Source organism: Centrocercus urophasianus, unplaced genomic scaffold (assembly GCF_019232065.1).
Source record: "Centrocercus urophasianus isolate 14NV4802_14NV808 unplaced genomic scaffold, USGS_Curo_1.0 seq_10, whole genome shotgun sequence".
In the NCBI taxonomy this organism is placed as follows: Eukaryota; Metazoa; Chordata; class Aves; order Galliformes; family Phasianidae; genus Centrocercus; species Centrocercus urophasianus.
This window is the reverse complement of record NW_024884142.1, coordinates 36,695,010-36,707,220: the sequence shown is the minus strand read 5'-3', so window position 1 is coordinate 36,707,220 and position 12,211 is coordinate 36,695,010. Positions and strand designations below refer to the sequence as shown.

At 40.5% G+C, this 12,211-nt stretch overlaps 1 protein-coding gene across 2 annotated transcripts in view; it reads left to right on the top strand.

The window, feature by feature from the left end:
• Window positions 1-11,195, top strand: part of PDSS2 (decaprenyl diphosphate synthase subunit 2) — a 66,364-nt gene extending 55,169 nt beyond the window's left edge. For both annotated transcript variants that reach the window (XM_042815711.1, XM_042815701.1), the window contains one exon: window positions 9,050-11,195. In XM_042815711.1, coding sequence (XP_042671645.1) covers window positions 9,050-9,208 — 159 coding nt within the window. In that variant the 3' untranslated portion in view covers window positions 9,209-11,195. The remainder of the gene's footprint in view (window positions 1-9,049) is intronic.
• The last annotated feature ends 1,016 nt before the right edge of the window (window positions 11,196-12,211 follow it).

Below are 12,211 nucleotides of genomic sequence, written 5' to 3'. Positions count from 1 at the left end.
AAGGGAAGGGAAGGGAAGGGAAGGGAAGGGAAGGGAAGGGAAGGGAAAAGGAAAGGGAAAAGCCCTCTTGAGGTTTTTATTTAATGCAGTCGACTTCAGCTGGGAAACATGATTTCAGTGCTCTGGCTGATCATCTCTTACACACTCATGAATATTATGAGTTCAGTAATGAAGAACTAGTAGTGGTTTATTAGTGAAAAATTCTCCATTGCTTTTGCACACTCAAACAATAATCAACTTTGTTTTTTGAGAACATCAGTTTCAAAATTGGTGTCACATCCCTCTCTTCTGTGTTTCTTCATTTAAAATAAAAGTGGCCATTAGTTACATCCATGCTCAGTAACCTGTAGCTCATCTCAGTGTAGTAGTTTGACCGGTACATGCACACAGCCGATTAGAGTACATATTGTGCCACACAAATTTGGTTTTCTTTTTTGTTCTTTGCTGTGATTATCTTTACTCCTGTACCACCAGAGTCAATATTTTGCACATTTGCTGTTTTTTGTGTTTTTTTTTTTTCACAGCATCAGTGTCTCCTCTCATCTCTATTCAGTTGCTAGATTTACTTTAACATTTCTGATCAAATCCAGAGCCTTGCTTCTCTTTGAGTCTCAGAAACACCTCTTTCATTTTGAAAAAGCTATGGTCACCAAAACTAGATGCGAAACTTCATTTTTACTATGAACTTCAGCATGCCATTTGCACAAAATAAAAATGCTGTTTGTTAAATTCATAACAATATGTACATAAAGACCTTTTGCTGTTTTGTCTGCTTAAGAATATTTCACCTTATTCACTGCAGATTTCAATTAAAATAATGAATTAAGGAAAAGATGAGAAATTGAGATCTATCCATTCAACGTGACTACTACTAAAAGGCTGCTCAAGAACTTTTTAACTGTTCATATGATGCATGTTATATGAAAATGATCTTTCTGAGCTTTTCCACTGACAAAAAAAAGTCTTGATGGTGCTAGTAAATTTTGTTAGGGCTCTGAGATAAAAACAAAGTGAAATACTTCTCATTAATTTAATTAGCCCTAAGACTGTCATGTCAATAAGGTCACTGTTCTGCAAAATTATCAGTACTTTTTTTCTCCCAGCATATCAATCTTCTTATTAGAAGGACTTTGATATCAGAAAGACTCCTATTTTCTTGCATTATTATCTGAATGTTTCACTCTGAATTTTGCTGTACCATCACACCACATCCAGACAAATTATTGATCCATCATTATGTTTGAAAGTCTCTTACAGAGATGAAAAAGTAGTTGAAGCTCTATTCCAATGGTGTTTCTCAGATAACAACAGTAAAAGTACCAATATATGGCAGAAACAAAGCTTGTGTGTCATTGAAATGTGATTTCCTGTCATCCTCATTAGTACGCTGAATTTCAACAAAAATCTCAGGCTTTTTGTCCATTTTACCAGTTATTTGCCACAGATAAGCTGTAATTCTACAAAAACAAATTGAGATCCTCAGTGAATCACTTATTTATAATTTTGGTTGAAAATCTTCCACTGAAATCAAGACTTAATGGTGCGAGGCATTATGCAGTCTTGTTAAGTGAGAGTAACAAAAGTACAGAAAGTAGCAGGAGTGAATAATTCTTGTTCACTGGCCAAGGCTCTAGAAGAATTACGAGACTAAAGTGATATCCTATATTTTGCATCCAGATAGCATACCATGGAAAGGACTTGTTGTTTTTCTTAATATAGCATTCGTAAAAGATAAATTAGGTCAAGTGAAAGAAGATATGGCAAAACAATTTTTTTTTAATGTAGGCCTACTCACTTGCTTTCTTGTGGAGTCCTTTCATCCAAACTGGCACAGGAAATATGGCACGTCAGCAGTGCTGTGATATACTTCGATAGTTTGTGTATAGAACCACCACAGGATTTTAACAGAGCTGATTTTATACTGGATTGGCAGTAATATGAGTCAGGAAGTGGTAGATCCATTCATACAGTGCATGGTGCTAATGTCTTGGCTTCACATACGGAAGGAAAGAACTAAAGAAGAAAAATGGGTAAGGTCACACCTGGAAACAGTGAGGTTTCTTGGTGGCAGTAACAATAACACAGTGCCATCCAGCTGCACCAGCAAGGGCGTATGACTCTGCTTGACCAGCTCACTCCTGACTGCCTTACTCAGCGCACTTGTCCTACTGTGGTGCTGTCTTTGGAGCAGTTTTACCATCTCACACCATAAATGACAGTGCTCCCTCAGCTCTGATTAATTAAATGGCAGAGTATCATCGTGAGAGGTGTCATGGGACTACAGGCAGTAGACTAGCTGCTGTCCTGCTCCTGAATTGCAGCAGAGAGCTAAAAACAGAATTGGTATTTGTAGATGGTAGTGACCTCTGCGAGTTTTCTGTTAAAATCTCTTGTTTGCAGCAATTACCATTAGTTTCTTTTGTTCTGTATATTAAAACAACAGTTGTTAGTGAGTATACTTATTCTTGATATGTTAGCAATATTACATAAGCAGACAAAGCCTCTCAGGAGAAGCAGCTTACTGCACGTTGGGAATTAACCAGATCTCAAAATGGATGATGCTCACTTCATGGGACCCTGTAGGACTGGTCCCATGCCCTGCTGGGAGGTCATCTCCCATGGCTCCCTGTCCCTTATGGAGAAGTTGGCCCTTATTGCTCATTGGCGTTCACTTTTGTTCCCTGAAATAAATGTATCTTCTGTTAACATCCAAATTATTTGATACAATGAGTGGGAATGGCTTCGAATTGCACCAGGAGAGGTTCAGGTTGGATATTAGAAGCAACTTATTCTCAAAAGGAGTGATGAGACACTGGAACAGGCTGCCCAGGGAGGTAGTGGAGCCACCATCCCTGGAGCTGTTCAGTGAATGTGTAGATGTGGTACACAGGGACATGGTTTAGTGGGCAGCATTGGTGGTAGGTGGATGGTTGGACTAGATGATCTTGAAGGTCTTTTCTAACTCTGACGATTCTATGATTCTGTGATTCTATGATCACTTGTTAAATGGGGGATGCTGTTATGTTGTTATTTGGGATAAATTTAGGAGGTTTTGTTTTCTGAGTCTGTGTGTTTGTTTCTTTCTTTTGAAAGTAGATTTTGGCTAAACTAAAGAAAGGTAACAGTTATCTGAAGTAGTCAAGCATATATGCAATACCAAAAATCAGCTGTATCATTGTTTTTAATTGGTGGGTGTCTTCCATGGCCTTTTTAGGATGAGAATCCAACATAGCTTTTGTTTCATTAAACTAACCAATATCACTTTTTTTTAGCATAAATATCATATTAATTACTTGTGTGCGCTAAGATGACACGTTTGTATTGGCTACCTGTGTTACTGTGATTAGAGCATGTCACACTTCTGGGTTCATCGTACGTCTATCACTGTTTAGATTGAAAAGCTAATAGGTCTTGTCAAGTTCATTGTGAAAGACCTGGAAAGGCGTAAGGAAGAGAAGTTAGTATCTTCTCTAGAAAGGTAAAAGGTTTATACATTCTATCAGACACTCAAGATGGCTTGCAATAATTTGGCAAAGTGTCCTTCTGTAACTGTGTAACAGGTGGGGCAGAAGTGTTCCCTATGAACAGGTGTATGGGAACTGCTGAGTCACGGCCTGAACCTCTGATTAATCACCTGAGGTGAGCCTTGAGTCAGCCAGAGGAGCACAGGTGAAGGCAATTCACCTGTGCTGCCGGAAGGGGTGGAGCCAGGCTCCACCCCTCCTGGACCTATTTAAGAGCTGGCTACCAGAGGGGAAGGATCTCTTCTGGAGATCCCCTCTTTGGTATCTTCTGGTGAGCTCAACCCAAGGGTAAGCTCTTCCACTTATTCTCTTTTGTGATCGTTGTCTGCTTTGCCTTACTCTCATTGATTGTATTGCGATTGTAACATCTTGATTATACAAAATTATAACATCTTGGTTATACAACAGGACATCTTTCCTGTACTGTTAGGGGTGACTCATTCCAGATTTGGTCTCTTCCTAGAAAGGATTGAAGTTTGAAGTTTGAGTTTGAAGTAGAAATGTCAGCTGTTTGTCAGATAAGTAAGGAAAATAAATCCTGTTCTACTAATGGCTGTTATGCTCTTTAAAGGTGCATTTTTTTTTAACCTTTTATATTAAAAAAAAAAAAAGGCAAATATTGCATAAATGTATTTATCATTGCTTTTTCAAATGTAATATTATTTTGCATATAACAACAAAGTCTGAAAAAATGTATTCAGTGATAGTATGAAGTGATGCACTTAAGTGACTGTCCAGCCTAGATTGAGAAGGAAGAGTATTAATCTGTGTTTGGCCATAAGGACTGCGAGTGGGTGCTGAGACACCCCAAGGTACTTCAAAAATATAGGAAAAAAATCAAAAAATTGATCTACTGGCTGTAAAATAGGCTTTAAGACTGTTTAAGGTGACGTTTCAGCAGTAATATAGTTCTTACCAAGTAAAGAGAGAACAGATTTAGAAAAGCTAGTTCAGAGCACTGTAAACAATGCATTAGTCAGTCACTCAGCCACAAACCGATTTACATTTTGTATTTGGGGGTTCTACTTTGGTAAATAATGTATGTTTCAGAAATTTAGAATAGTTCAAGATCAGTTCATACAGGGTGTTTGAAGATTTCAGTGTAGAAGAAATTAAGGTGTTCAGGACCATTCAAACAAAAAATACATTTTTTTTTTCTATAGTTGCTTGTTATCTTGTCACTTAATTCTAAATTTGATCATTACTAAAAAGAAAAAGGAATTCCTGTGCTCTTCTCCATTTGCACATAAAATTTAGTGCTATCAAAATATTTACTACATATTCACAGTCTTTCCCTCTGCAGAATGTATTGCTCCCTGTAGGTAGAACTGTCTAAAAGGAATCTTGTTTTTCCTTAGGCTGGAAAATAAGGTAAAGATATATCAGCACAAAAGAATTGAAGTTGTTCCTTTATACTTGAACACCTGCTGGTTTTTTGTCTTCATGATTCTTCAGTCTCCAAAATCCAGCAGTTCCTAGCTTGCCCTTTTGTCCTTTTGTTGCCCTCAGTCAAGCAGTCTTTTCCAGTAGGAGACCAGAACAGTTGCTCTGGAAGGCAAATATGTAATTTCTGTGTTAAATTTTCTTTTTACTTTCTAAGACAAGGAGACTAGAAAACAGTGCTCAGAACTCCGCTTTAGTCACAAAATGATATGGTAATTGAAGTTGGAAGGGAACTCTGGGGAACATCTGGTCCCTCATTTTGCTCAGAGCAGAGCTAGTGTGAATTGATCAGCTCAGAGCCTTGTCTGAGATCTGGATACCTGCAAGAACTTGAGTTCTTATAACCTGCCTGAGAAACCTGTTGGACTGACTGTCCTCCCAGTGGAAAAGAATTTCCTTGAGTCTCATCAGCATTTCTCATGCTGCTACCTGAGCCCAGTGCTTCTCCTCCTTTCCACATAAGCCTTTGATCAGTGACTCCTTTGCACTGGTCCTTGATGGTCGGGGCAGCAATTCCAGCCTTCTACTCTTAAGCCAAACCAAGCAATTTGCAGCCTTTCCTTGCTAATGCAGCCTGAGGTTGGTTCATGATCTTTGCTGCAAGGGCACACTGTTTCAAGAAAAAATAGGTGTGTAGGTAACTGTGAAGGAAAAAGTATGGTTCAAATATGAGAGAAATGGAACCTATCAACCTATTTCTTGTTGATTTGAATTTAGTTGAAGATTTTGTTGTTGTGTTGCTTTTTTTTAGACTCACAGAGCAACCTTTCAGACAAAAAAACTTTGTGTTTCTGAGCTTCATGTGTACAGTGAAAAACCACTAAGCCTGGTAAACATCTGGATAGATTGAGGGTGCTGAGGAAAAACAGTGTTGGTTTGCTGGGAGGGGTTATTGCTTCCCTTATGAATCTTAATTGGGCTGCACTATTTTAAAACTATTCTTAAAGCTGAATTGAAACAAGAGCCCTTCTGTGAACTTTCACATGCTTGGCACCTTTAGAAAGAAGTAAGGCTTTATTGCCAGTGGTTGGAACAAAAGCCAAAAATTTAAAATGCAGTATTCCAGCATATCTTGCAGTTGAACTGGCAAAAAAAAAAAAAAGTCTAAGTAATCTGTATTTTGACCTGTATTCTGTTTTAATTATTGAATGCTGCTCTGAAGTAGATTGTATTTTAATGATAGATGAAATTGTTCCTACCAGTGGAAATATGCTAGCGCAAAATGAAGCCTTGTAAGTAGAGACCAGAATATGTGATCCCTTTGTTTAGAAGAAATTAACAAGGGAGCTTAATTGAAGTTTATACAGTAATAAATTGAAAGAGTTTGTTTTTCTTTTCTATTAATTTGCCTAAAAAATTATCTGTTCCTATCTAAATGAAATAATAGGAATAATACATCTAAACTGGATATGTGGATTTTTTAATGTACTTAATTTGTGAAGTTCATTACATGAAATCACTGAAGTTCAAAAATTGAGAGCAAGTGTAGCTCCAGTAAAACTAACAGTGCAGCTAAATACATAAATCAGTTGTTTTGTGTAAAGCAGGACTACTGAAGCCTGGTTTCCTATGGAGTTACATCTTGAATTTCTTTAATAACTTTCTTGCTACAAGAAGCCCAATTTGTACTCGTGTTTTTTTTCCCCTTCCTTTTTAACAGCCGTGTCTGAGACAGAGGTAACGCTCACTCTGATTAATCCAGGCTGGTTTACCTCAGTGTATGTATACTTACTTGAATTGGCTGGCTGGTTCTGCAAATGGAGCACAAAACAAAGTTGTTAAGGACTGTGAAATTGTTCATGAGTAAAAAGCTGAGGAAGGAACCTGTCATACAGGCAGAGATTTTTTCGCTTAGAGGTTCCTTGAACTTTGCCTGCAAACATTCAATAGTAGATTGGTCTGATGTTTTTTTCAATTGTTTTGTCTTCAAGGCACTGTATGAGTCTACAGGTTTGCACAAAACAAGCACATAAATAGGTTGTGTCCTTCTGTCAGTTTTTGAATTCTCCCTCATTCCAGATTGTAAAGATTTTGTAGAAGTTGATTTCTTTCCAGTTTACATCTCAGTGTATACTTACATGAGCACTAGCAGGTACTTTAAACATTTCTAGTGAGCTTTAACAAATCAGCAGTTAGCTTCAAGTGTGTGGGCTCTGCCATCTCTCAACGTTATGACTGAAGGAAGCAGAGAGGAAATACCTTTCCATGCTGTTCACGTACCTCCTCACTCTCACCTGTCCCCACCTTCGCAGCAGAGCTGTGCTGTACGGCTGAGTCCTATTTGTTAAAAGATGTGTTGAATTAACGATGCAGTGCAGTTTTGCCTCCAGGTTAGTTCTCCAAAGCACAGCACAGAAAGATTCTAACTGAAAAGGAAAATAAAATTTTTATGAACTGGGACCTGAACACTCAAGTGCTGTAATATGCTTTCAGCTAATTTCATCTTTAAATACGGATAATGAATCCACTTCAGTTTGTATTAAGAAATATCATTCATTTTAACTAAATGCAAGTATCTATAAAATGGATGACTTCTACAGTTTGGACGTGGCTTAGATATTTTTGACGTGATTTACTTCTAGGTTGCTACAGTTTTAATGATGTGTTTGTGAATGAATTGGGGCATTGTGCTACGTGTTGGAGGAAAACATAATTTATAGAACCCTGTGTAATTAATGTAGGCACCTGTGTTCAAGAAAAGCCTTTTTAAAACAAACAAACAAAAAGCTGATACCGTGATGAAACTAAACAATGAAAGCCATGTGGGACATATTAAGGATGATGAAATGCTGTCATGGTTTAGGGATAATTGTCTGTATTATTTTGTGGGAAACTTAACCTGTCATTTACCCAAGTTTTTTAGATACCAGATCTTTCCAGCAGCTTGCTGTGAATGTCACGGGGAATTTTACTTTCTCATCGGGTGTTTCACTGAACCATTCTCAGTTTGCCTGTCCTTATTGAGAGGATGGGCCTGGAAGGCCACCAATATCCTGGGCTGCATCAGAAGAGGGGTTGGCAGCAGGGTGAAGGAAGTGATTATCCCCCTCAGCTCTGACCTCCTGAGGCCCCATCCGGAGTTCTGCATGCAGCCCTGGGGCACCAGGACAAGTAGGATGCAGAGCTGTTGGAGCAGGTTTAGAGAAGAGCCTCAAAGATACTCAGAGGGGTGGAGCACCTTTCCTTTCAAGAAAGGTTGAGGGAATTGGGATTGTTAAATTTGCAAAAGTGGAGGCTCCAGGGAGACTTCACTGTGGCCTTCTAGTACTTGAAGAGAACTTACAAGCAGGAGGAGGACTGACTTTTTACACAGTCTGATAGTGATAGGACAAGGGGGAACAGCTTCAAACCAAAAGAGTTGCCGGAAGGAAATTCTTTATGCAGGGGGCAGTGAGGCACCAGCACAGGCTGCCCATAGAAGCTGTAGGTGCCCCATCCCTGGAGCTGTTCAAGGCCAGGTTGTATGGAACCTGGGCAGTTGAACTGGGGAGTGGTGGCTCTGCCCGCAGCAGGGGCCTGGAGCTGGATGATCTGTAAGGTCCCCTCCAACCTAAGCTGTTCTATCCAGACTTAGTTGAGTATGATAAAGTTGAACAAACCTTGCTTTACTGACAATTTGCTTTTGTCCACTGTCAGAAATGTAATCATGCAGTGTATTAATAGCAATCTGTAGTACAGAAGGCAAAAGCCCCATGCATGCCATCCTTAATGAGCATTTATAAAATCCAGCTTCTCACTGCAGCAAATGGGAGATCAAGTGAATGTGCAGTGTGCCAGTGCTGCACAGCAACTCGCAGGCAGTGGCGTGGAAATGCTCAGATGTTTTGAAGTCTTGTATTGCTCTGTGCTCCCTGGAGAGCTGGCAGCTCTCAGTGGGCGATGAGCGTTAAATCACCTGCAGTTTTATTGTAGTCTGGGGCCAGAATGGAGCAGCTGTACACCTGAGACCATTCTGAGAGCTGTTTCTAATTGCTTTGGTGATTGCCTTTACCTCGGGAAAAGGTGATGGAAGCACCGCCATCACAGCTAACCGTGCGCCGGCCCTGCCGGAGCAGTCTCTCCATGCCTGTGTTTCCCAACAGCTGCAAGAAGCGATCAAGGCTGGCAAAGGTGTGACTTCTGCCATCGACCTGTGCCGTTGCCATGGAAACCGCGCACTGGCAGCCCTGGAGAGTTTCCCTCCCTCGGAGGCCAGAGCCGCCCTGGCCAACATCGTCCACGCCGTGACCCGGTTCTCCTGAGCTCTTCGTGGGAGCTGCCTGGTGCCCATCGGCAGGGACCCGCCTGACCTCCCTCCATGACAGGCAAAATTCGGGGAAGGGGGAGAAAAAGGAAAAAGAAAGACGGGGGAAATAAAAAAAGGTCACGCGTTCACTTGTCGTGCCAGAAGCACACTTGAGGCTGCGCCGGCAGAAATAATTAATGAGGCCCGTTTCCGTGACTTCAGCAAATGGACAGGAAATAAGTGCGTATTGATTGGGCATCGGCGGGGACGGCGCCAGGGCGGAGGCCGGTGGTTTTCCTGCCCAGGGAGGGCGTGCGGAGGGAGCGGGTGTCACACAAAACGCCCCCGGCTGCCAGAGCCAGCGGGCACCCCATCTTCCACTGCAGGGCAGGGAATTAACAGGGGAAAGTCCTTGATCTGTCTGCGCGGCCGGGGCTCCTCGCGCTCTTTTCATGTATTGCAATGTAAAGTTGCCCTGTGTCTAATGCTTTCCCTATCTGAGAAACTTGCCGAGAAAATGTGTCAAGCATGGTAAGTAGGAGCTTTAAGATATTTAATCAAATATTAATTTGGCTCTGCTGAGGGAAGTGGCTGCCTGGTTTTTGTACTGTGCGTACAGAATGTGCTTCTCTGGGTCAAAGAATTGAAGGAATTGAGGGAATACCCTTCTCTAAGATCGAGTAGTTTGTTTCTGCACAACCTTACACAGAATAATTTCCTGGATTTGCGATGCTTGTATTCGTTTCAGCCAAATAAATGGTAATTTGTAAGGCTAGATGTCAGCCTTGGGCAGAAAAGAACACAAAGTCTGTGTGAAATTCTTCTGTGAGCGCAGCCTTTCGCGGCTCTGAATGAAATGGAGAAAACATTGGAGAAGTTCTGAATCTCAGTGTTCTGAATTTTAAAGTCCAACTACAGAAAGCTTGAGGTGTATCAGGAGCTTGCAATGTGAGACTGTCTCTGTTTTGTTCATAGGAGATGATTTTTGTGGTTTGCATGCATGCAATCTGAGAACATCGTTGACAAGAAGGCTGAGTTTACATAAATGATCTAGATTGAGACTCAGCTACCTTTCTTCCTTCTGTGGTGTAATTACAGCCCGATCTGGAGACAGCTAGCACAGCAAACAGATTTCATTACATCGTTCACTCAAACACTAAGTGGAGTTATTTCTGTTAAATTCTCTCCTCCCTCCTTCTCCCCCTGCACTCCTCCCCGCTCTGTCACACAGCTTATTTATCATAGACCAGTGTGTTGCATTCCACCGAGTGCAAAATACAAATACAAACTGTATCCTCTAAAAATATACTGAAAATGTATCCCGCATAATGTACATAATATTCCATGTAATATATGTCTATATTATACTGTAATATTGCATGTATAATAAGGACGCTTGAGACAATCTTTGTACAGGAGCAGTGTCCAAAACTCAGGACTTGTTTTATTTTGGAGAATGTCTTCAGCATGAGACCACTTCTTGCTTGCACTTTGTTTTCCATGCCTGCCCTGGCATTTTCTGTCTTCCCAAGCTCAGGGCACTTCTGCCCATGTTGGTGCTGCTGCTGCAGGAAGGCTGGAGGCTGCAGAAGAGCACACAGGTGATGGCATCCATGGGCATCTGCCTTAGAACTTCAGGGAACTTCACAGGTGCAAATGTACACTGGTTAGCTAACGTAGGCACCAGGCTTGAAAGTAAATACTTAAATTCAACCCCAGTTGTATTTCAGACAGCTTTTCTGGACCTGGACCTGATTGTTACATGTTACATATAGAAGAAGCCATACCTTGTCTTTATTTTACATCTACGCTAAGTGCTTCAAAATGATTAAAGGCTACAGGAAACTGGGGTCTGCTGGAGATATTCTGAGCTATCTTACCTCGGTTATATGAAGAAAAAAATCAAACATGCAAAACAACTGTGTACACCTGGTTTATTTTTTCATGCAAGTACATCTTTTTTATTTGTACTTTTTACTAATAAAGGCAAATCGACAAAACTATTTAGAATGGTTTTGTGTTTTTACCACCAGAAAGTTCTGCTTGCTCTTAAACTGCTCCTTAACAGTAATTTAAAAAGAAGTCAAAATGAGTTGTCCGTACCACTGTTATTGGGTAATTTTATATTCAATATATTTGTCTATAACTATTGAGAAATTTTTGTTGCCTTGGTTTATCCAGGTAAAACACAAGCAAAGAATTACACCTCTCTGTTAAACTGTGGGTTAATTGGGTTCCCCACACCATATGCAGTTGCTGAGCAGTGGTGGAATCTTTAGACCATTCTGGTTTTATTCTCCTGGATTATTTTCCTCACCTACTTCTATAAGGATGTCGGGGAGGGGAGGTCTGAGTTCTGGTTTTGGAGGGAATTCATAACATTTGCTTCAGCCATCCAGGTGACAGAAGCTGTGTTGTCTTCAGCTGTCTTAGTAGTACATGTATATATATAGTGAAATTCTCATCCGTAAGATGGGAAAAAAAAACCAAAAAACTGTTTTCAGGGTCACGTTTGTTGTGTTTGTTTGTTTGTTTTTTAATTTTCTAATGACCAAGAGAATTATCAGAATGTACATTAATTAAAGAGTTTGAGGAGTGAGGTGATTTTGGTTTTTAGCAAAGCCGAGGACATGTGCCGTTTCCTTCCCATGCCCTTGCATTTCAGAAGGGCTTTGGCACAGAAAATTGCACCTAATGTTTATGTCTGCTTTTCTTAATTGCCACCAGTACTCTGATCCAAAACACAAGTGACTCAACCAGAAGCACCTATCAGCTGCTCCTCTGAACTTCGTTCCAGGATTTGTATTGCTGGACCATTCCACGGGTATGCAAAATACAGGACAAGGTCCCAATTGCTCATAAAACCAAACTGAATTCATCTGCAAAGAGCACAGCTGCAGTGGTTAGGATGGCTGTCTCATATGTGTCTAATGGAACTTCCAGCCTGGTTTTTCCAGCTTCACAATTGTGATAATGTTGTGTAAGAAGGCTGTAAAATTCAACTTCTAATTGTTTGGAA